The sequence below is a fragment of the Fringilla coelebs genome (assembly GCF_963513975.1).
Source record: "Fringilla coelebs genome assembly, chromosome: 3".
Classification (NCBI taxonomy): domain Eukaryota; kingdom Metazoa; phylum Chordata; class Aves; order Passeriformes; family Fringillidae; genus Fringilla; species Fringilla coelebs.
This window is the reverse complement of record NC_140030.1, coordinates 31,212,569-31,237,552: the sequence shown is the minus strand read 5'-3', so window position 1 is coordinate 31,237,552 and position 24,984 is coordinate 31,212,569. Positions and strand designations below refer to the sequence as shown.

The window sequence follows — 24,984 nt, the reverse complement described above, 5'->3', positions numbered from 1 at the left end:
ATCACTGAGGAGCACCCGCCTGTGGTGGAATCAGCCTGATCAGATTTGTCATAACTATGAGGAACTTTTCCCTCAGCATTCGGGACATCGCTCACAGCGACACCAGCCGCCCGCCTGTGGCTGCGTTCCTACGGCTTCGTCAGCCGGAGGAAAGGAGAGGGGGAGCGGCCGCCCTCACTAAAGATGGCGGCCGAGGGCGGCCTGGCAGCAGCGTGGCGCTGGAACCGTTTCCGCCCGCCCCGTCCGTCACATGATCGCCGGGGCTGCGGCCGCCGCTGCCCGGCCCCGGCGGGGCAGAGCCGAGAGGGCGGGGAGCGGCGGCGGGGGACACTGAAGGCGAGCAGAGCCAAACCAAGCCAAGCCGAGCCCAGTCAAGCCCGGCCGGGCCGGCCACGCTCCTGGCCGCAGCAGTGGCGCCGGGCGGTCTGGCCCTGAACGCGCTGCGCGGTCCGGGTGGCAGCAGAGAGATGGAGCCCGAGGAAGGAGAGGATCGCACCCCACTGCTGAAGGAGCCCCAGCCCGACACGGGTGAGACGGGCGGCAGCTGCTCCTGTGCGGCGGCGTCGCGTTGCCATGGAGGCGTGGGCCGCGAGCGCCGCTGTGGGGGCCGGGGTCGGTGCCGTCGTGCCACTGCCGGGGTGACGGGGACAGCGGTGACGGGGACAGCTGGGGCAGCGGGCAGCGGTGACGGGGACAGCGGTGACGGGAACAGCTGTGGCAGCGGGCAGTGGTGACGGGGACAGCGGTGACCGGCCCGGGGGCGGCGCCGCTCGCCCTCGCCGTTAGCGGCGTTCGGTGCCGGGGAAGCCGCGGTGCCCGGGGTGCTGGATCAGGCACGGCCCCGAATCCTGACTGCGGTCTCAGCTCTGTCGGTGGCGGGGTCAGGCGTGCAGCCCTGACAGACGCCAGCCTTCGGCTCGGTGTCGTTGTAGTAAAGACGTTCCATCCCAAATACCGGTCCAAATAGTAAAAGCTACCGGGGTCCACCGAGATCGTGTCAAAATTTCATATGAAGGCAGAATTTGAGTTAAGACTAATTTCTTGTTGCAAGTATGGAGAGGAAGGAAGGTGAAAGGATGCACGAAGGTAGGAGAGGAGGCTCGAAATATGGTCAGAGCTTAACAGCAGAGCCCACCTGTTTATATTTGTCTGCGATGCTTTACTTCCCAGAAAGTACAACCTATAAAGAGTAAGATTTTTCGTTTATTTAGCATGCCATGCAAAAATGCTCTAACCTACTTAGCAAATGTGCAACTGCATCAAGGGACCAAGGGGTGCTGCTAACAAAGTGACTTTAAAAGTGCCAGAAGGAGAGAATTTGAGCTGAAGTCTTCCTAAAGCAATATGTTCTTAAGTTTGCACAATGCATCAGGCTCCAGTTAGAGGTGGTTCACCTCACCCACAAGGAAAACTACTGCAGATGAGCAACTTCCTTTAAACTGCTATGCAACTTGCAGCACAGACCTTTTTTAACTGCAATTTAAGAATCTTGTTAAATTATAGCTACAGAGCTTTAAAGCATGCCCCTGAAATCAGAATTTGCTATAGACGTAGGACCAAAGACTGCTAGTCAAGGTAAGACCTTGAACCCAATGCTTTAAACTTTGCTTAGCTGCTTTAAATTTTAGGGGAGTGAATGTCTGTGTCTCTGATTATAGCACTCTCCTGAAGCACACCTGTAATCTTCTTGAGTCTTCCATTCTGTTAACCTGATCTAATATTCTTAGATATTTCAAGTGCACGTGATGGAATGACAGAGAACCAATAATTTAGCAGCTATTTGCTTCGTACTTCAAGTCTACATGGGTTTTTAAAATAAAATGTTTACAGTTTAAAAAAAAAAATCTGACACTAGTGACCTTAAGTTCTTGCACATCTGTTTTGTGGAACTTGCTCTCCATGCAAGTTGTATACCAGTTAGAGCCCTATAGAGGAAGAGTAATGGATGTTCCAGTTAATCTGCATTTCCAGGGAAGAGTTACAGCATCAGTGTTATTCAGCTTTCTGTTATTATTATCTAACCCCTGCAACTACAAGAAGTGGAGCAGTTAAGTAGCTTTATCTGTAATTATATTCATTTTTATAAATTATATTACTTTACCTTTTCTACTTAAGGCAAATTGCTTTTTAAACAACAATAAAGAATGACAAAGCTGCTTGACTAGTTTTTGTATAGTAAGTACTTCCTGTTCTCAGTGCCTGTTGTTTTTAATGTAAGCAATAAAATCTTGGCCACTCTTCTTCATGGCATTTAAAATTCCAGGATGGCTTTCCCAAATGCTTCTGAGGCAAAACTTGCAATTACGACAGGTCTGGAAGGGGTTTTGCATATTTGTTCAATAGCCTTGTTTATTATTTATTTATTAAATGAACACCGCAAGTACAGCATCTCTGTGTCATTTTAACAACTTGTGCAGCCATAGTGAACTTCACATAAAGTTTGTCAGGATTAGAGACTTCAAAAATGGGAAAGTTCTGTTAATTTCATGAAAAACAATCTTGCAGGAAGGTTCTTTTGGTGTTGCTCCTGAAAAATAAAATCACATAGGCTCATTCCTTGTTTCCAGGAAGCTACTGGGGACGGGAAGATATCTTTGTCCACAGGGCATGTCCTTGTTTTCTTTCTGCAGATCAGAAAATCCACTCAAGTGCATTATCTGCAGTAGATAAGGCTCTGGTCGGTCCTGTTGATAGATGTACTTGTTCTATTCATCATTTGAACTCTGAGTATTGAAAGATGCAATCACTGTAGACTGATGTAATATCTGCTGATCTTCCCAGAGTTTCAGACATCCAGGTTGTAAATCTTCCCATTAGTAATGTAGCTCCCTCACAGGAGGGGAAACTCTAAGCTCAATTTGCAAATTCAGCAGATGGTTCAAGTAGTTCCTCCACAATTTGACATTCTTGCTCAGTAGTTTCAGGCATTCCCAGTTCATAAAGAGATTACAGCTCAGCTCTGGTCCGGATCTCCTGGTACTGATGAATGCTGTCTGCCAAATGCTGCTGTGTACTGCTGTAGGAAATCAATAACTGTGTTACAGATAGTCTGCTATCTGTGTATAAACAACTGACGGAGTTGGCTTAATGTCACGACGCAGATTTTATGCTGAATCTTAGGACTCATTTCCTTTGTTGTCTTGTGACAGCCAAGAGGGTGTACTGGGCAACTGGGAACCTGTTACTGTTTCACAGTGCCACCACAGTGTTTGCCATTCCCCTTTCTGGTAGTTTTGTCAGCTGTCAGCAAGTGCATATTCCCTTGTAAGCAAACTTATAGAAGGAAAATTTGTCCTAGAAAACAACCTGAAGTAGCAATGACTGTTCTTCAGCACAATTTTAGGAGTATTTGTGTTTCTTGAGCCATTTTTGTGTATATTACAGGCTTCCCACTAATTGTTTTGGCGTTTTTTTAAGTGTGAAATTCTGTCTTGAAAAAATATTATAGTATTTTGGAGAGGACTTCTGAAACTATGTTTCTAAATCCATTTCCACAGACCACACACTACGTATCCTCTGCAGTCCCCACTCTAGTGTGGGTAGCTGCCTGGCATCTAAACGAGGATTACATTTGCTTTACACATCAGTATGAAAGTGGGGTGTTAAATTTTTTCAACCAGCCTCAAACTCTACCCCTATTGAATAAACCCCTTAAGAAAAAAACCTACTCCTTGCTAATTCTTTATGCTACCCAAAGATTTCTGAGAACTTTAGTAAAAACTGCAGATGAGTTGTTCTTATTCTGTTAGGTCTGTTAAACATTTTTGATTTGCTCTCGTTTCAGTCCCTGCATGCTGCTCAGCTCGCTACAATCTGGCACTCCTGGCCTGTTTTGGGTTCTTCCTCCTGTATGCATTGCGTGTGAACCTCAGCGTCGCTCTGGTGGATATGGTAGAACCTAACACAAGCTCAGCAAAGAATGTGACTTCCAATGTGTGCCCAGAGCACTCCTCCACCATAAATGTTCCTCGCAACACTACGGTGAGGTCTCAGACATATTGTCCTGTAACAAGGCATGTCAAAGTGGTTTTAGAACTCTGGGATAGATAGAATCGTATTTAGGTCACAAGAGAACAGGCTGGTTTTTACTGGATGGCCTTTACAGTGGTTCTTTTAAAGCTATTCTGGGAAATAATAGCCTTAAATGACTAGCTAATTGAGAAGTGCTGTGCACAGGGTCAACTTTTTACATACCTCTTTTCTCTGCTGTTCCTTAGAAATTGGCTAATCTGACCACGTAGATCTACCATGACTCACTGTTTTGTATGCCACTTATCAATTGTTACTGTTATATCTGCGTCAGAGCTCCCATCACTGTCCAATTTGCCTGTTCTTTGTACAGTCACAATGGCATGAAATTTCATTACAAATTAACATGTAATATTTCTCTCTTCACTTCTTCAATCTCTTTCCCAGATCATGCATTTTGTCTTTATAGCCATTACCTCTGAATTCCAGTAACCCTTAAAGTCACATTTCTTAACTGAGCTGCCAGATATGGAAAAAAAGATTTCTTAAAAAAAACCCCTCAACTTTGTGAATTTGGACTTGCACAGATCTTGTCTTGTAGTTGACATAGTCATGAGCACTCTTGCCATCTTCCTGCTTTCATTTTATTTTCTTGTTTAGAGGTCATTTATTATTTATCACAAACAAATTATAATGGTGAACTTTATGGGAAGATTCTGTCTCATAATTTCTGTGAAATGTGTGCTGCTCATTTAGATGTGGAAAATTTGGTCTTTTGGAAGTGATCCCAAATTTCAGAATCACTTTATTGGGCAACAGTTCCTGTCTTCTTGTTGGCTTCCTTTATAGCTGCAGATTCCTATCTCAATCATCTTTTATTGCTTTGTCCATTTTGTTCATCTTCCCTCTGTTTTGCTTCTCCCATTATTCCACCTCCCCTTGTGAACCCTGTCCTTGACTGCTCTCTTTCTTGACATTGCATTTAAGCACCTGCATCTCCTTATTTGTTTTTTTATCCATAAATTTTCTGCAGGTAGAGCCTTTTTATACAGCATGACAGAATGTCCACTCTGTGATTCAGAAGTGGGATATGTACTCAGGCAGACTTACATAGTCAGTGCTTGTCACCTAACCCAAGCTGCTTAGAATTCAAAAAGGGATAACTGACAGAGCATTTGTATTTCATGTAGTGATGATTTTCATGTTTGGGTTAGATATGTCCAAACCAATTGTAAACTACCTGAACTAGCTTGTAACACAACTTTGATTGCAGTACAGGTGGGTGTAGAGGAAGGAGACCCTAGGGAGCACATCATGAAAAATTTGAAATTTATCTATAACGGGCTAAATAGTGGATCAATGTAATAAAAAATATGGTCAGATAAAGTGTCATCTTTAACTTACTGCATTTTGTTGGGATTTTTTTCTCATCTTAGGGAGAAAAGTATTCTTGGGATGCTGAGACTCAGGGATGGATCCTTGGTTCTTTTTTCTATGGCTATATCATTACTCAGATTCCAGGAGGATATCTTGCGAGCAGAATTGGAGGCAAACTGTTGCTGGGGTTTGGCATCTTTAGTACTTCTGTATTCACCTTGCTTACTCCCTTAGCTGCAAATTTGGGTGTTGGCTACCTCATAGCTGTCAGAGCCTTGGAAGGACTGGGAGAGGTAATCCTGTTTCCTCTATGTATTTTGAAAATGTATCTGAATAATTTGTTTAAAATTGTAGTGACTAGACTATGTGGGGGTTGTTATGCTGGAATAGTATATGGATTGTTTCATTTGAGTGGCTTAGTGTTATGGTTTTTAGAATAATTGAAGCATTTGCACTATATTTTATGCTAAGCTTTTCAAATAAGAAATGCAGAGATACTTGAGACAAAACTAGTCTCAGTTTTGAGAAACCAAGGCCTCAAAGCAATGTTGCTTGTATTGTTGCTGCTTTTCCAGTACATACTAACTTAAAATCAGGAGAAATTAATTCTGCCTTCTTATTCTCATGCCTTGCTCAATTTTTATAAGTGATTTCTTGGTAGACAACCAACTAATAGATTGTACTACTGCTTTTTAATGAAGTGTGCTTTGAAAACCTGTAAAGTTGAAGTGAGTTCTAAAATCCTTGCATTTCAACAGAATGAAATGATGTTTTCTAGGGTGTTACCTTCCCAGCTATGCATTCAATGTGGTCTTCTTGGGCTCCTCCACTGGAACGCAGCAAGCTCCTTAGTATTTCATATGCAGGTGAGAAATTCCCACGCTGATAATGGGATTATAAATTTTTACTGCAGTAAGAGGCAGGATTGACTTAAATCAAAGGGATTTATATTGTAAATTTTAATCAGCATTTAATCCAGAAAGTGTAACATTAAAGTAAATCTTGCTTTCTATTAGTTTTCTTAATTTATTCATGGTTTTTATAACCTGACAAAAGGTATTGATCTACAAATAAGTATAAACTTGGGTCTAACTTTGGTATGAAGTGGAGAAAATAATTACTGTGAAGCTAATTAATAGAAGATACTGTAAATAAAAAAGATTTAGCATTAGGAACAAAAAAGCTGGGGCGGTCATAGGATAGAGCTGTTTGGTTGGTTTTTGGAGGGTTCTTTAAGTGTTCTTGGAAGAACTTGGGGAAGAAAATGTCCAAGGTCCCATGTGTTACTGCAAGAGCTCCTTGTCAGAGTCGAGTACTCTCTGACCAGATTGTCCTAGATACTCCGTGTCTGGAAGGTGTTATGTTTGATATCAGATTTACTTCTTTGAAGATACTTGATGTTACACAGGATTTTTGATTTAGCAGAGTGATACAGAATGTTCTGAAAGCACAGTACAAGTATAAATTAGCACTTAGCAAATGTAAGTTGACACTTAGCAAAATATAGCAATTGCAATACACTTCAGTTTGGGTTGATTGCAAGCCAAGTTGTTCTCTCAGAAATTCTGTTGTTGTTTAACTTTTGTACTTTGAGTTCGACTGACCCATGTATTCACTCCCCTCTTGTTGGTCTGGCTAAGTCAGTGAGACAGTCTCACTTTTAATGAACTGAATGGGGAGAAACATTTACACCACCAGCTGATCCACTCGACTGACATTGCTTATCTAAACCAAAGCCACCCTCTGGTGCCCTTTGTGTTGAGATAAAGTCAGCTTCTTTGCAACAACTGTGGTTGGTCACACCCAGTGTGGACATGTTGCTCTTGCCTGCCTCCACTGAGCCTTCTTTCTGGGGATTTATTGGTCAGTCATATTGTCCAGTGCAGTATTTGAGGGGCAGGTGAAAAATACAGGTTTCTAAATTTGCTAGTCAAAATTGATATTATTTCTTTGAGAATGACAGATTTTGTATTCAGTTACCTAAGTAATGGTTTGCTTTGCTCACTCTTATTAGTAATAATTTAGTTTTTTATCAAGATGACAGGTCTATACAATGTAAACTTCAGCTACATTTTCTTAAGGAGCTAAGAGTGACTCATTTTTCCCAGAGGGATGCAGCCTTAATCCTTTTTCCTCGCATTTCCTCACTTTGCTCTGAACCAAGTGTCTCATCACTCATTGAAGTGACCCTTCAAAGACCTACTTCAACTCATCTAATGCATCAAAAAACTTTTTTCTTTCTGTTTTTTAAAAATCTGGTTTTTACCTTGGTATTTAATTAAATATACTTTAAAAGAAGTCTTCATGTGAGACCTAGCACACGAGTTAAGCAGAGCAAACAGAGCTGGGATTACCTTCTACTACATTTAGCAACTGGGAGCTTTTATACTGTCCTTTTGTATTGTGTGAAAATATATGCTAATGTACTAGCATATATTTGTGGCCTTGAACAGCCCACTGTTAGCAGTGGGTGGATAAGACATCTTGTGTAATCTTGGCAGGCAGTTTTCCTTCCTTTCCTTCCACGTTGGCAGTCATGTGGTCTGTAGTTAATTTAATCAAGATCATGTTGATTTTCTGAGACAACATGTGGTTGAGGTTGTGTGTAGTTGTTATTTCGATTTATATTTTGCATGATGTATGTGGTTTTAGTCATTGTTGGAGCTTTCTGCCTCAAATAAAAATTGTTTCCATGAAGATGGGGTCCAGGTAGCCAGAATATCAACATAATATTTTCTGAGTTAAGTTCAGAGAAGTAATTTTGCAGCTAACATTAAGAGACAAAACCTCTGTTTATCACCAGTAGACTGTCAAGTATGTAAATAATACAGGTTTCAGGTTTAGATTTTGGAAGGGAAACACCTGCCATCCTTATTCTTTGCAAAATGTGTGTTGAATTATAAGCACAGGAATAGTTCTTTCTGGCTTTTGGCTTTATTCCGAACTAGAATCTGCTTATCTTTCCCTTCTCCCGTGATCATAGACCCTGTCACATTCAGGAAACATGGAATTTCAACTTACTGGTGATATATACCTGACTTCTACTCCATGTTTCTAGCATTCCTGGTTTTGTGGCCCTAGAAGGAGATATGAAAAATGCAAATTGACTATATTGTCACATTATTCTCCCAAGGCCTTAATTATACTGTGTTCAGCTCTCTCGTTTTGCAGCAACACCAGTTGACTAATTTGCGTTGGTTTAGATGTGTTAGAACCATCATTTTATTGGGGCCAATAATGCTAAGAATGCTTATCTTTTATTGCTTGTTGCTTCTAATTTTGGCTTCTTAAGGCTTTATGGCTCTATTTGCTTCGAGCTGTGTCATTGTGTCTGTGTTTCTTTAAAGCAATGCACAACCCTCTAGTGGTAGTGACAATCTTTATTCATGACTGATTACAGAAAAATAAAATAACTCTCAAATGACACTTATACTTAAGGGGTCCATAGGAGATCTAATTATTTTTCCACTTCGTTTTGCTTTCTTCTGGTAGGTGCACAGCTGGGAACTGTTGTGTCTTTACCACTATCTGGTTTAATCTGTTACTATATGAACTGGGTTTATGTGTTCTACATATTTGGTGAGTTTATGATGTTTTGATTTTTCTTAATTATTAAAAGTACAATCCATATTCTTTTTCAATAACATAAAATATAGAACTTATTTTAAATTTTAAAAGCGTGTTTGACATGTTGGGTTGCTGTTCTATTCCTTCTGGGCAATTAGAGATATTTAAGGCTAAGTAGATTCCAGTGAATGGCTAAATAAGCCTTCTTCCACTGAGCAAAGCTGCCTCTGAGTTGGACAAAAGCTGGTACAAGTCAAATGCTCTTAACTCTCCCACCACTTGAAAACAACAGGCTGAAATTTCTTATCTGAAGTGTGAAATTGAGTTAATAACTTTAATCCCAGGAATAAATCTCAACTTTGAATGAACGAACGTGTGAAAAGTTACTGCTGCTTAAAACATAAACTGGAAAATCTGTAGCAGTCACAGGGACCCTGAAGGAATGCACAGCATATTTACTGTGACTTATATTCTGGAAGAAGCTGAAACAGAAAATTTTTCTTTTAACAGCATGTCCTAGGTAATGCCTTTTACAGGTCTGTTTATTTGTCTGAGCCATTTCATATTCTGCATGGGAAACGCAGAATCAGAATATAAGAAAAGAGTTACATTTCCTCAAAAAAAAAATCTCCAATTTTTTACAAATCACAAAGATTCAAGCCAAAGAACTGAACAAAATTAAATAAGTGAAAATTTAGAGCTGAACAAAATTAAATCAATTAAAATGTTACAATTACATAAAAGTGCCGTTATTTTGGATTATTGAAAAGTTAACTTCTAAATGAAAATTTTGGGCTTGGCTTAAGAAAGAAAAGGAGGACTAGTATATCAATTAAGCTGCATGTAAGATATTTTGTATATGTGCATAGAGTATTTTTTGTGATTAAACTTAATGTGAACTTTTTATTTCCTGAGGATGAGCCATACCCTTTGTGGCTTTTCCATGTGACTGATAAAAATACAATTATGTATGACCACACAGCTTTCTTGCTGTATGAAGAACTTCAAGTGGAGGAAAAAAAAAAGAGGAAAAAAATAAAAAAGAAAAAATTCTGCTTAGTCATCTTCATTCTTTATTGTATTTAAATGTGAATTGTTAAGCCACTTTGGGAAACTAGTATTTGTAAGTAGATAGAAAAATAATGTTCATTAAAATTATATTAGAGTATTGAGAAAACACTTCTGACTATATCATCTGAGAGTATTACTCAATGAAATTGCTTTTTTTAAATTTCTATCTCTTCACCCATCTTTTCACAACAATAGGTGCGCTTGGTGTATTGTGGTGGTTCTTCTGGATGTTGTTGGTTAGTGATACACCAGAAACTCACAGGAGGATTTCACATGCTGAAAGAGAATATATACTGTCTTCTCTAAAAGATCAGGTACAGCACTTTGGTAGAGACCAGTCTACTTCAGTCTGAACATAAACCACAAACATGGTCATTAATGTCAAGCTTTGTTTATGGTTGTTACATGTTTTGTTATGTTTTGTTATATGTTTATGTAAACATGTTTATGTTTAGAATAACATTCTTAACCTGAGATGGAGGCAGGATTTTTCAAACATTTTTTTTTTTAATAGTGCGGTTGTAAACTGAAAAACAATCAATAATAATCAATAATAAAACAAAGCATTTATAATAATTTTTGTTACAGATGTTGTTGAGGTGCTTTATTTAAAAAACTTTGTATTTTAAGATATGCTCAAATGTGTCATTTTATACTCGATCCAGACCTGTATAAGTCCTTAACATTTGCAATACCATATTTTACAGTACTTTCTCAGTGTGTCATCTTGATTAAGAAATAGATTACTATTCACAGAGAAAATGCTAATGAGCCAGTTCCTGAAGTCTGCATAAGATTCATTCATATGACTGGGGGGATATGTATCTACAAACTGTGAAGCTGGCTGAGAGACCAAAATTAATATCTAGGATTGAGCAGGAAAGGTTCAGCTAAATCAGCACCTGAGGGGTGACTAAATATTTAATTATTTATAATAAAAGCAGAAGGCATCAAATTTCAACAAGGGAAGGCATACTTTTTGAATTACAAAATGTAGTAATCAGTTTACTTTGGAATAGTAAACATCAGGGCAGTAACATACTTTGGTAAACCTTCATTGAGAACTGAAGACAGTAATTCATTCATTGCTGATGAGTTGCATCTATCAACTGAGACTGTTTTGTGCCTTTCAGAATAGATCATGGGCATAGATTTGGTTAGCATCAAAACCACTGTATTTAGTAAATGTTCATATCAGCATCCTGATTTCCTTCTTTTTCTCTTCTCTGTCTCCTGCTTGCCAGCTTTCTACACAGAAGTCCGTTCCCTGGAGACCTATGCTGGGGTCCCTTCCGCTCTGGGCTATTGTTGTGGCACACTTCTCTTACAACTGGACTTTCTATACACTTCTTACACTCTTGCCCACGTACATGAAGGAAATCCTGCGATTTGATGCACAGGAGGTGAGATACAAATATAGTCATTTTCTTCTGAATTAAAGAAAGTAAATCACCTGCTGTTTAGAATGGAGGAAGCTGTTTAAGAACCTTGGAATGTAAATGTATAGCTGGGAAATGATAACCCCACAAAATTAAGCAGATGCATCAAAAATGTTGCCTGCTTTATAATTTCTACTTTATGGACTTATTTGACATTTACCTTAGTGCTAGCTTTCATGTTAAATTTTCTGTTTGAAGATGCATGGTACCCATCTTCACCTGCTCTGCTTTAAAACAGTAACTATAAAAATATTTTCCGTTATATAGCTTCTATGATTATTTCAGATTTTACACCAAGTTTTATGGCTTCTGAAATAGTATCTACTTCTTTGCTAACTCATAAAGGAGAGCATTTCCAGTTAAAGATAAAACTAGGAAAACCATTCGACAAGTGGCATTTTTGAAACTATTTTAAGGATGGGATTTGGAGGAGAAAGGGACCAGAGAGAAGCTTCATTCTGATAGGATCACTTTCCAGATTGTCCATTTCTTTCCTCAATGAGCAGTAGAGGTAAAATACCTTTTCTTACTAAGGTAACTGGATGAAACAAAACCATAGTCTTAAGGTCCAGATATAGTGCTTTGTAAGGAAATTGCATAAAATTAAATTATTTATCAGGGAAAAAATAGGGGATGGGGAAGGTGGAATATTCTTATTTATAACATTTACTTGACTATGCTGGTCTGTCTTTAATGAAACAGTTTTGGTGATGGCATAGCTTACCTGGAGAAACTGGTATAGCTAAGATAAAAAGTTATTCTGAAATTGAAAGAAGTTTAACATAGTCTTTTCCTGGTTTAGCAAAAAAAATAATTTAGAGCAATCTGAAGATGAATGCCCTGCAAGAAAGAGGTGATACCAGCAATCTTGGGAGAAGATGGGGAACTTTAGCATTAGAACAGAAGGTTGCATTAGGGCAAGCTGCAAAATAGCTGGAAAAAAACTAACTGATGTTGCTGGTTGGACTCCTCATTATGCTCATTGGGCTCCTCTTCAGGTATTCCCTGAAGAGGCATCAATATCTGTGAAAGTCATTTGCTACCGCAGCTCTCAGTTGCATGTGTTTTGTGAAACACCATTGCATTAAATGGTAACAGGTTCTGTTGTTTCCTTTGACTCTGGGTCATGTTTTTTCTTTTTGGAGTAGCTTAGAGTACTGACTGTTGTGACCATTAAAAAAAAAAACTTGTGTTATAGTGTTGAACTAAGTGTTGCCACACAGTTTCATGGAAATTGCGTTATGGTTTAAAATATTATATGCTTGTTGCTGTTTAGTTTCCTTTCTAAAATACAGAAATTAGTTTAAAATAATGCTGTGGTTTTGAATAGTGCTTCAAAAAAGTTTTCAATTACTGAGACTGTCTCTATTTTTCAAAATTTTACTTACTGTTTTTGAAAACTGAGCACTGAAATCCATCAGGCAGCATGCTTAAATACTGGTAGGATGGACTGCAGGTGGGGATGAATTTCTTGTTTCATTTCAAATTAAAACTTCTAGGGAATCTTTCACTTCTCAGCAAATTTACATTTCATAGTAGTGTATAAAGGTCATACTGTTTCTACTCCAATATCCCTTTTGAATCACAGATAAGGTCAAATTATAGCTCTGTTATCAGTAACTACCCATAAGTTTTTGGAGAGATTGTAAATATGGGCAGTTTAGTAGTACCTTTTGTTTCCCTTCATCAGAAAATCATGTAGAATCAGGCAGAGGACTAAGCAGCACGTGTTAAAGTAATGGGAATTAACTGGTGACTTCAGTGTAAGTAATGTCAGGTCCTGAATAACTCAGCTTTGAGATTGTGGGATGTCTAGCCTAGATGTGATGAAAAGTTCTAGTTCTAGATTTTGTTTCTGTTTACCAGCAGCACCAGATTTTCAGCAGATGGATTAGGAATAATATAATGTAACAGTAATACTGAACCCAGAGATTCTGTGTAGTTTTCAAATTCTAAATAATATTTACAGCTTCCACTTATTTTAGTAACTTGCTTGATATTGGTATTCTGGAAATTTCCACAATCATGTTAATGTCCACAGGATACCTTCAGTTATAGTTTTCTTCTTCCTGAAGCTAGTTGCTGATCTAAACCTTTGAGTTTTTGGTCCGACTGCATTGGTAGTTATGGATTAGGCAGGATTGATTTGTCATTTTAGTGTTTTAACTGTCTTCTTTTAACCTCCTTAACAGAATGGATTTTTGTCTGCCTTGCCTTATTTTGGATGCTGGTTATGTATAATTCTGTCTGGCCAAATTGCTGATTATTTACGGGAAAAACAGAACTTCTCCACTGTTTGTGTTCGCAAATGTTTTACCCTAATAGGTAGGTGGAAGTATCATCTCTTGGAACATATAATCTTACAAAATATAATTATATCAATTTGGGAGAATTTAAGAGCTTGGGGGAGTAGTGTGACATTCTGCTGTGAGATGAGGCAGCATTCTGCATGGCTTGAGAGGAACAACTTTATTTGTACATGAATATGTCAGGAGTAAATCCTATCTTTTTCCATGAGAAGTAGGCCTACTGGATAAGAGAACAATAAGAGATTGTCAAAAGCTTTTTTTAGGTCAAGATAATTGGACTACAAGCAAACCAATCAAATAAATGGTCATGTAAAGTCACCATAAAACGGTGAATGAAACATTGTTATCAGAAAAGGTTTATCAAATGGACAGGATTATTGTTCTACATGAGCCCATTCTGTTGTTCAGTGTTTTGTTTATCTAAGACTAAAGTAACTGAAGAGAAGTACACTTGCAAAATTTACAGCTGTTACCGCAGTAGAAAGACCAAACAGAATCCAAAATGTCTTGACTAACTGGGAGGAGAGATGATCTGAAATCACCAACAGATCAGCCAGATCAGGTTTTTAATGAACACAAGTAAAAGGCTCTATTTAAGAAAGAGAAGTTGATTGCTGAATAAAGAGGGGACAGGAGAAAGAAATTGAAGGAAAAAAAAAAAGACAAATTAGGCACAGGATCCACAAAAATTGAAGCCCAGTTATTGTATGGTGATCCTTGCTGCCTTCTCAATTCAGCTGATTCAATTGCTTTCTTTAAAGCAGCTGTTGTAATAAATTCTCAGGCATTTTGTTTGTCTTTAAGCCTATGCTATTTTGGTGATTCAATTTACTGCAGGGCTGCACACCTCACACCCATATATGCATAACTCAGGAGAAAAAATGTTGTTGTCCTCGGAAAAGCAGGATTTAGGCTGGCTTCATTAACAAAAGTGTGAACTTGCAGCTGTTCATAGAGGTCATGATGGGGTCATGGAAGTGGGCTCTGGTGCTGAGAAACAGCTACCAAGATAGGAAGCAGTGTGCATGAGCTCATGATGGCTGGTAAGCTGTTTCCAGTGCCTCATGCACCATCTCTACAGCTATCTTGGGTTCACCCAGGGTTCACAGTGTCAGTGCAGTTTCAATTTATTTATAGCAATAAATAAACTTCATTTGTGAGGTAATTTTCAGAACCTGTTGATTTTTGTTAATTCCTTGCCCCTAGAGTGGGATATTCCTGATCTAGTTGCTGTTTCCTGAGACAACAGTTTTGCAAGCCATCTGCTCTTCCTTTTAACAAGGACTTGTAGTGATAGCACAAGGGGGAATGGCCTCAAACTGAAAGAGAGTAGATTTGCATTAGATAATAGGAAGAAGTTCTTTCCTGAGAGGGTGGTGAGGCACTGGAACAGTTGGTCAGAGAAGTTGTGGCTGCCCCATCCCTGGAAATGCTTAAGGCCAGTTTGGACGGGGCTTTGACCAACCTGATCTAGTGGAAGGTGGCCCTGCCGGTGGCAGGGGGGGTTGGAGCGAGATGATCTTTAAGGTCCTTTCCGCCCCAAACCGGTTCTGCTCCGGCGCCGTCCCGCTGTAACGCGCGGTGCGGTGCCGGTTCCGTGCGCCAGGGGGCGGTGGAAGTTACATGGAAAGCGCTCGGCTTGGAGCCTCCGAGGGTCTCGTGTTAAACATCCTTTGATTCCGAGCCTTCTGTCCTAAAGGAATGATTGGACCGGCGCTGTTCTTAGTAGCAGCCGGATTCATAGGCTGCAACTACGCGCTGGCTGTTGCATTCGTGACCATATCAACAACACTAGGAGGATTTTGTACATCAGGCTACAGCATCAACCATCTGGACATAGCACCTTCGTAAGTATTGCTGAAACTGTTGTTAATACATGTGAAAAGTTTATGACCCCCTTTTTTTCTTTTTGTGTTGCTGGGGTGCCTTGGAAATGTAGCTGTGGAGCATGTGGTGTACAGGCCTGGAGTGTAAACATTGACAATTGCTTGGGTTTACAATATTAAGCAGTGTATTTACAAAAAGTGCAAGTTTGGCAGAGGATATAACATAAACAATAGTTTAGAATAATTTCAGTTTTAATCGTGAAGTAATAAATTATTTAATTTATTTTCTTACAGATTTTAATTATAGGCTTGATAGATTCATGTTTATAACAGGACAGTGTTTTTTGAACTGCATGATACAGTTGGGTGTTTCACTATTTTCAACTTTAGCATCGGAGCTATCCTCTAGTATGAACATTACCATATTTAAGCACTGTGCATTTGACAAACATTCTGTACACTGTAATCTAAATCTTGTTACTAGTAGCTGACCTGATTTGTCAGTAGGTAACAAATCAGGTATGTACAATTAAAAGAATAATTTTCAAGAATGGAAAGTTGAGACTTCAGGCTGTAATTTCTCCAGTGTGTTAAAAATTCATAATTGGGCAGATCTGTCAGTTCCCCAAAGAGTGTGTATGTATGTATATTCTATTAAAAGTGCACTGGTAGAAGTCAAGGGTACTTTGCTTTGTCCTTCATTTACCAATTTGTGGTAGCATTTAGACATGAACAGGGTCAAATGACTTTATGTCCAAAGAAAAGTGTGTTTCAGTATTAATATGTAAAATGAGAAGACTTTAAGTGTAAGTGTAGAGGAAAAAATATTTTGTAGAAGTAGCATCTATAAAAAAATTTTAATCATCTGGACAACTTATAAGAGACCTTGCCTCCCAGTTGAAGATGGTATTCAGGCTTTGGCAATTGAAATGATGGTGGTCATATCCACAATCATGGACAATTTTTGACTTAATAAATGGATATGAAATAATGGGAATCCAGTTAATCTTGGCAGGTGAGGTTAGGTAGCAAGCAAGAGGGGAGGCATCAGTGGCCAGCTATAAACGGCTTGTAATGCTCAACAGAATATAAAGTAAGAAAAATCGCTTCTGTGGTGCCCTTTGTTTTAAATAACTACAAACTTAGAAAATGTACTTAAAGAAGTTCTTCTGGGGTGTTATGGGACCATTATACAACTTCTGTTTCGAGCTTACTTTTGCAGAATTACAACACTTAGTTTCCAAAATATGTTTCCGAAAAGGAAATCAAGCAACTGCAGTGTGATTTACACATACAAGGAACTTCTGTATGTAGGCAGTGGCTGTTTCCCAAACTAGGAAGTTGTCTGTGTCTTCTAAATTTAGATACTTCATTTTGCATTTCAAATATGTGTATTTCAAGAGTCAATTTGTTTATAACAGTATTCAGAGTATTTTAGGTGTTGGAAAAAAGCCACAAGAAAAAAAACTGTTACACCATGCTGATGCCTGTCAGGAGGCATAGTTAGTTATCTCACATGAACTGCTGCTGATCCAAATCCCACTCTATTCTTCCTGCCCTTGATAAAGTCCTGCTTTTTCCCTTTGCATTTGCACCAGACAAGTTCCTTTAGCTCTTCTTCCCTCTCAGACAGGCAGAAGCGAGCACACTGATTGCAAGAGGGTAAGTGTCTTGCTGATAGTTATAGTTCAGAGACTTTGGCCCAGCATTGCCTCTAGAGGCAAGTGGCTGCATATGTGGGAAGACTTTCCTTGGTGGTGGTGTGGTCAGGGTGAGTGCTGTTTTATTGAAATCAGTGATTTTCTATTCAGCACATGCATGCATCACTTAAGGGTAAATCTGTTCAAATGGGGACAGAGAAGGAAAAAAGCACGTCCTTGTAACAAAGGTCATATTAAAAAATTTCTTCAGATACAGAAATGCAAAAAACATCTGAGATGAGAAGAAAAAGAAGACTGTCTTTCCTCTTCCCCCACACTTTATTTTTTGCAGCTTGTCTAAACTTTGTTGGATAAAATTATCAAGGCAGATATGCACAATTTCAAAGAAATGCTTGACATAATTGTAGAAATCTAAAAACAGGGTCTGCATAAAATTGTGAAGGAAACCTTGGTAAAGAGTTTACTCTGAGCTCAATTTTTTTTTTCATAATTTAATGAAAGACGTTAAAAAACCCAGAAATTATTCAAAGCAGTTTCAAAATGCACAAATGGACATTTAGTCTGGTTAAAAGTGTGCTGTCAAGAATAGCAAATGATCCCTTTTTGCTACTAAAACTTCCATTATATCAAAAAAATAATTATTATATTCACAGGACAAAAAGTGAATGAAAATACTGATGCTTAATTAACAACAATATTTGCTATGTGGTTTTGGTTGCTAAGATGTATTTATTATGCTGTTGGGGACAGGAGGGACACAAGATTGTTCTTTTGGGGAATATATATTCTATTTTAGCTCTTTAAATCTACATTAGTACCTTTCTATTTTTACAAATTTTAATATTGGTGTTACCATGATCCCTTGTAATATTCATGTGGCTCTGTTGTACACTAAATATCTCACATAGCTGGTGTTTTTTTACTCTTGATTTTACTACTTGACTGCTCTGCAAGTTAATTTGTATTTGGTTATCCCCACTCTGCCATAAGAACCTGACCAACAGCCTACAGTTGGTTCTGGTCTACAGACTTGTCACTTTTTGCTTTCCCTTTTCATATGGGAGTTTCCACTGTGCTAAGGGAGTGCCATCACAGTTATCTGCATCAAACAGCAAGCACTATCAAGAATGCAACCTATGTCAGAAACATTGGGCATAAACAGAGACATTTAGCCAGCAATTGGTTGGCAAAGATCTTTGTTGACCAGAGAAACTATTAAACTATGTTTAGTTTTTAAAGTGTCTGTTAGCAGTATTGTAGTGCTTGAACATGTTGAAAACATTTAAAGTACATTTGGTTCTACTTAAAGACTTTAAACAGGGTTTTGCTTTATGTGCTTATTTTCCTAAGGGAAACTTTTACACTTTGACATTCAGCTTCATAAAGGCCTATTAATTCTAAACCCCTTTCCAAGATAGGAAGACTGCATGCTAGGTTTATAGGAAATAGAGAAATTTTAACTAAAGCATTGCCATGCTTTAAACTGATATGTAGTGCAGAGTTTCAAGAAAAAAATCAACTAGTAGGCTAGATGATTGTTTCCCTTTCTCAGGAAAAAAGCACATGTTTTTCTAATATCACTGGAATGAATATTGCAATCTTTTGTAACAATGCTGTATGGTTGAATTCTCCTGTTTTGGTAAAGAAAATTCCAAAGCTATGAATTTCTCTTTAGAGATGAAATATGTTTCTGTTATGTTAATATTGGTGAGGACATAATTTTACTCTGAACAGCCTAAAATGATCACTGGGATATGATTCCTTTCTATTACAGTAAACTGCAACTATTAGTATTTTGTATGATTCTTCACCCAACAAATTCACCTTGAAAATTTAAAACATAGGGATCTGTGCCCTGGTGGTTAGAAGGTCAAACTTCTGTGGAACATCTGGCTCTTATTTCTCTTCAGTCTCTCTCACAAGTCTGCACTTGTAGTACAGTTTCAAACTTTCAGTATTGCAACATGCCTGTGAGAGAGATCTTAAATTGCTTAGAGGTGAGGTGCTGAGACTCAGATATTAAGCAAGTTATCAGCTTTTCCCAGCAAGTTTTTATGGCTGCTGGTGCATGCACATACATTTGTGTGTGAGAGAGCAGCACGTTCAGGGAACAGGTGCCCTCAGAATGGAGCTGCAGGATGCCAACCAGCAGAACTGGTTTAGTCAGACCCATTTCCCATTGGCCTTGACCCACAGAAAGCTGAAGGGAAGGACTGCACAGCACTCTGAGCTCCTATCTGTGGAATATACACTTTGTAATGTAAGTGGGGATATCTAGGCACGCTGCTGATACTACCTTCTTGGCAAACAAGTTTTTAGCCATGAAACCTGAACCAGCTCTTACTGTTGGCAAACAGCTCTTTGTCATACTTCTTGTTGTCTTTCTGCTTCAAGACATGCAATGTGTCTTTAACTGTTCCAATGGATCCATTCCAGACAGTTTGGTTGAGGCTTAGCAAAGGGGATCTGAGTTTGGATTATGGATCTTGAGCAAAGGCAATTTAAGTTAAATTCCATAACTAGCCTCTGAAAAATAAAGACATGCAGAATCATTTAAGTAGAAGGGATCTTTAAGATCATCATGCCCAACCATTAACCTAACACTGCCAATTCCACCACTAAAATATGTCCTTTAAAATGTATGTGCCAAGCTGTCAGTGGGTTGTTAATAGAAGAAAAGCAAGTCATTCACAGTAGAATATTTGTGTTTTAATTTCTCTTGTGTCATCAATATGACGCCTGCACGATCAGGTTAGACAAAATTGTTTCCATGATTGATAAGCCTTACAAGTTAATAAGCAGTGTTACCAACTTCTCTTGCAGGTATGCTGGAATTCTCCTTGGGATCACAAATTCTTTTGCTACTATCCCAGGAATGGTGGGGCCAGTTATTGCCAAAAGCCTCACTCATAATGTGAGTCTGTTTATTATTTTTTTCAGTTGTTATATTTTTATCTCAGTTGAATAGAAATTTCCTTTTCTCAAGTCTGCAGTCCTTAAATGAAACATGGGTTGTACCTGTAAGTCATGTTGTTCCATTGTTGTGAATTACTTAATTCCTAGCTATTATTTTCCTGATTTTGATCAGGAAAATAAGGGTAAAATCAAAGATCTTGTAAGACTTGAAAATTTTACTGACTCACCCCTTATATTCTCTAGGAATAAAATTAATATATTTTTATCACAGTAGAACTCTGATAAAATGCCAACTAGATGAGACATTTGTGGTATTGCTTTATTAAATTAGAGCAAGTTCTTGCTTGTTTTTTTTTTTAATTAGGCTCTCACGTGAGGTGTTGAGTTCTAATGTCAGCACTTGTCAGATAAGTGAGAAACTAGATTCTAGTGTTAGATTTGACTAACAAGGTGATTTGGATAGAAAAAAGGAAGCACTGGGGCTTTTGAGGAGTTTTTGGTTGCTATTTTTTCAATGAACATGTGAAGATGAACGATCAATGAACATTCTCCTTTTCGAGAAAGGGAGATGGGCTTAGTGATACACTTGAAGAGATAAGTGATACGCTTGGGAGATAAGCTTAGCGATACACTTGAATTTTTTGGAGTTGGAGGTCATTCTAAAGATTTTCTTAAAAATCACAGATCACAGAATATTCTGAATTGGAAGGGACCCACAAGGATCTTTGAGTCCAGCTCTTAAGTGAATGGCCCATATGAGGATCAAACTTGTGACCTTGGTGTTGTTATCACCATGCTCTAACCAAAAACAATCAGAAAATATTCATTAATACATTCCAATAAAATCAGTTCTTCCAGATACCTTAACAAGTGGATTGTTTTAGAGTATTTTTGTTTGGTTTAGTTCTTTCCCCTCCATGCTAATGCACTCTTCAGGTATTCTGCTTTTGTAGTAAGATCATTTACAGTTTTGTTACAGCATCATCTGGAACTTTAAAAAAACCCAAACCTTTAAGACAGCTATAGAGAGTATTTCTTTATTTGAAAAGAAAAAAAAAATCAAAAGGCAAATAAACCACAGTTCTTTACTGCACATTATTTCTTAAATACCAGAGTTTAGAGGATTACTCTTAAAATCTGAGGAAGGGTAGCTACTTTGTTTGGACCAAAAGCCATATGAATCTGGAATGTTTATATAGTGGTCATTAGGAATAGCTTACTGCTCAGTGCAGGGCACTTCAGCTCTTGGACCACCTGGTCTGAAAGCCAAAGTAGTGTTTCCTTAGAGTAACATTGTCTGCATTTGTATCGATAGTTCTGCATCTTGGGGGATAAACTGATCTGGGTAGGGTAATGTAGTTCTGATAAGACTGTCTGTGTAAGCTATATTATAAAACTAAAGTTGACTTTATTAATGATTTCATCCTTTATGTTTATAATGCTTTTGTGTTGCTGTGAAATCATGCTGAATGGCATTTACATTTAAATAGGCAAGGCATGTAGCATCGATTTTAAAATTACTTTTTCTTGAGTGTGAAGCTGCAAATTGACTGCATCTTTTTTTTTCTTTCCCTCATTTAACAGAATACTGTGGAAGAATGGCAGATGGTTTTCTATATTGCTGCTTCTATTAATCTGTTTGGAGCAATTTTCTTTGCATTATTTGCAAGTGGAGAAGTTCAAGACTGGGCAGTCAGTGGATATCACTTGCATAGAAACTGAAGGAGATGTTGAAATACCAAAACTGTGCTGAGTCCCGTTGTGCTTAGAACTGTGTGACCAGAAAAGTGCCTTCCCTGCTGATTCCTAGGAGTCTTCAGAGCTATTCAGTTAAATTACTTTATCTCTGTATCTTTTATACTGAAAATAATCTGGCAGAACTATGTGTGCTATTTCCTAACAAGAAACTACTTGGATTAACTATAGAAATTTCATGCTAGGTCTTGATATCAAATATATGATCAGAGACATTTTAAATCTGTGTGCTAGGCTCTAATACTTTCCAGTTTTTAATTAATATTTTCTGAATTAGTGTGTAGGCAGATGTTTGCTGATACTAAAATGAGAGGAAAAAGTAAAGTGATTTTGTAGCACTTTAAGGAGGAATGACGTGGAAAGAATTGTACCCAAAAATGTGTTTTGATTCCCATTATAAAACTGATAGTTTTTTGCTGTTTAAAAAGTTGTAGAAGAGCTCTAGTTTCATACAGTCTTTTATACTGCTTTTATTTTGTCATCGTTTTAACGATGGCTAACTTCTATTTTATGCACAAGTTTTGTATATATAAACATTCCCTGTTTCCTCAATACAGTTTCACAACTAATACACAGCAACAAAGAAGTAAATGTAGCATTGGAACTGCGAGAATAAACCACATGTCCTCTGTGGTGCAGGTTTTTCAAATAGACCTTATTTTTATTTCTCTCTGGCAAGAAGAAGCAGTCCAGCTGAGAGGTTTAAATCTAGTCAGTGTACAGGAGGGAACTTGAAATAGAATATCTGCATGATTACCTTAAAATAACTTTCAGTTTGGCAATTAATTTTTCATCCCTTCAAATCAATGCAGTGGAATTCTTTCCTCTTGCATGTAGATATGTTTGTCAGCTTGTCTGTGTAAATGAAATAAAATAAGGCCAGTGTAGCAAATAATGAGGAAAATCAGTTCTCTAACAGCCTTGTTTGTTACTCAGATAAAACTAGAGCATAAAAGAACTAGTGCAACAACCTGGTGCTGTTACTCTCCTATCAAGATAGAATTGGACACTCGAGCATTCTTTGCACAACACACACTTAAATGCCACAGAGTAGGATTAAAAGTTATAAAAACAGTGGCCTTGTTAAGAACAAATGGCTGAATAATGATAGAGCCACAAAGCGAAGGAAAATTCCTGTGCCAAAGATTCCTGGATTGGAGCAATTAGATAAAAAGGAAAAATCACTGGGCTCTGGGTTTTTCAATTACCACCAATCCAAAAGAAAAGCCCAGTACTAAAGCTGCTCCAGTGGAGCCTACCTTCCTTCATTTCTAGGAAATGGCATCTGCCTCTCCTTTTTAGCTTTAAGAGCCATTTTGTTTTGGCCTTCCTTGAAGTGTCGTGTTCTCTGATGGTGGATTTAAACTGTGTTTAAATCTCTGTTTGTGTCTGCAGCATTTCCACAATAAACAATGTTTTGTTCAGATTAAATTAGTACTTTTTCAGTGGGAGTATGTTAAAACTATATTGTGTCTTCAGTGTTTCTACAATAAATGGATTGAATATTTACATGTGCATCTGTTGTTGAAAATTACTATCTCCCTGAAGTTAAAACACCATTTGAAAGTATGCTGAAGATCAAGGTTGGTGACTGGATTAAGGAATAGTTAATGTTTTCTTGGAAAATTACCTTCCTCAGAAGTTTTTTGTCTGGCTTTAAAGGTAAGTATTTTCTTCCACCTGACACTGTATTAAAAGTAATAATTGCACTTTATGTAAAAAGAAATTTGTACTCTTTCAGTATCTTTGATTAAAAAAGAGGGGGGGTAAAGTTTAAAAATACAAGATTGGATATAGTTTAAATTAATTTATGTCTTTTTAGAGATTTATGGCTTTTCTATAGATTGTCATCAGGGCAACATATGGACAGGGTTGCAATTCCACCTGTTCTGAAGCTGCCTGTGCTTTTAGTATTTTTCTTCCTGTGCTTTTAGTCTTTTTCCTTGAAAACTGTTCAGCTGAATATTAAAATTTAAAAAGACATACTTAATGGGTAGATGCAGTAGAAGTGTATGTAGTCATTCCCTGTATCAGTTAAATGAGTCTGAACTGGATTTAGTTAAAACTGAATTTAAGGCATATCAGTTGAGCAGTCCAGAAAATTTTGGACCAGCATACTAGATTTTCTTTTCCCTTCAGCTATAAATCTTTATATTATTTGTGGACAACAGGCTTTGCTGAAGTTAATATACAGCTATTTCTGATTTCATTTTTGAAAGTATCAAAACACACTGTGTGATTCTTGATTCAGTGAGGCTTTTAACACACAACAAAAAAGAATATCCAAAAAAAAACCCTTAGGTGTTATCTTTCTGTATCATGCTTGCAAAAAAGGAAAATCTATTAGAAAAAGCTGTCAAAATATTTTCTGCTAATCATATTACTTTTATTGCATTGCCACACTACTATTTGCATGGTTCTCTCAGCCAGTTTCATCTGTTCAAAGGCATTTCTCATATTCTGTTTTTTGAGGGGTAACAAGGTGTTTGAGCAGCTCTTGTCTCAGCTCCCCTGTGTGTCACAGAATCTTGACAGAAACTGGCCAGTTTTTTTGTGGTGGCTGTTTTCCTGAAACAATCCCATAACTGTTATTTCTTGCTGCATTTTCTTAACAGGTAAGAAGTACCAGAGTAAGAAGTTGTGCTCTCTGTTCCATGAAGAACCCTCTAATTAGGATGTCCGCGTGGAATGAGGGAAGTCAGTTCAAAAACAGATTTCACCTGTTTCAGAGCAGGAGTTGAACCACTGCTTTGGGAACATGTCTTAGTGTTGTCAGGTATTTTTAAGTGTTTTCTCTTCAATATCTGCTTCTGACACAGTTCCACTTAATTTTTTTTTTTTGAACATTAGAAACAGAGATGGAATAACTTCTCAGAATATCCTACAGCATGTGACATGGGTTTTGCCTGAGATCTGAATCGTGATCTCTTACAGCCTGACAAAGTGCCTTCCTCATGCTTTGCAAGAGATGAAATGCCACAAAGTAATGGGTGTGGTTTTCAGTTCACTATTTCTTTGCTCTGAGGGTACAAAGCATCAGTCAAGTACCTTACAGAAGTCCAAAGTATTTGACATCCAGAAATACAAGTTAACT

At 38.0% G+C, this 24,984-nt stretch overlaps 1 protein-coding gene across 1 annotated transcript; it reads left to right on the top strand.

The window, feature by feature from the left end:
• The first annotated feature begins 281 nt into the window (after positions 1-281).
• On the top strand, positions 282-23,334 carry SLC17A5 (solute carrier family 17 member 5). The gene is made up of 11 exons (XM_084202342.1): positions 282-528; positions 3,785-3,981; positions 5,406-5,639; positions 6,125-6,212; positions 8,839-8,925; positions 10,180-10,298; positions 11,229-11,387; positions 13,616-13,748; positions 15,432-15,579; positions 20,043-20,133; positions 21,720-23,334. The coding sequence occupies exons 1-11, from the start codon at positions 468-470 to the stop codon at positions 21,855-21,857; spliced, it is 1,455 nt and encodes a 484-aa protein (XP_084058468.1). The 5' UTR covers positions 282-467; the 3' UTR covers positions 21,858-23,334.
• The last annotated feature ends 1,650 nt before the right edge of the window (positions 23,335-24,984 follow it).

What these genes read in the sequence shown, in the direction of transcription:
- SLC17A5 (XM_084202342.1), top strand. Translation starts at nt 468, where the DNA reads ATGGAGCCCGAGGAAGGAGAGGATCGCACCCCACTGCTGAAGGAGCCC. An exon ending in CCTTGGAAGGACTGGGAGAG is followed by an intron (nt 5,640 to 6,124) that starts GTAATCCTGTTT and finishes GATGTTTTCTAG; the next exon opens with GGTGTTACCTTCCCAGCTAT. An exon ending in CCTTAGTATTTCATATGCAG is followed by an intron (nt 6,213 to 8,838) that starts GTGAGAAATTCC and finishes TTCTTCTGGTAG; the next exon opens with GTGCACAGCTGGGAACTGTT.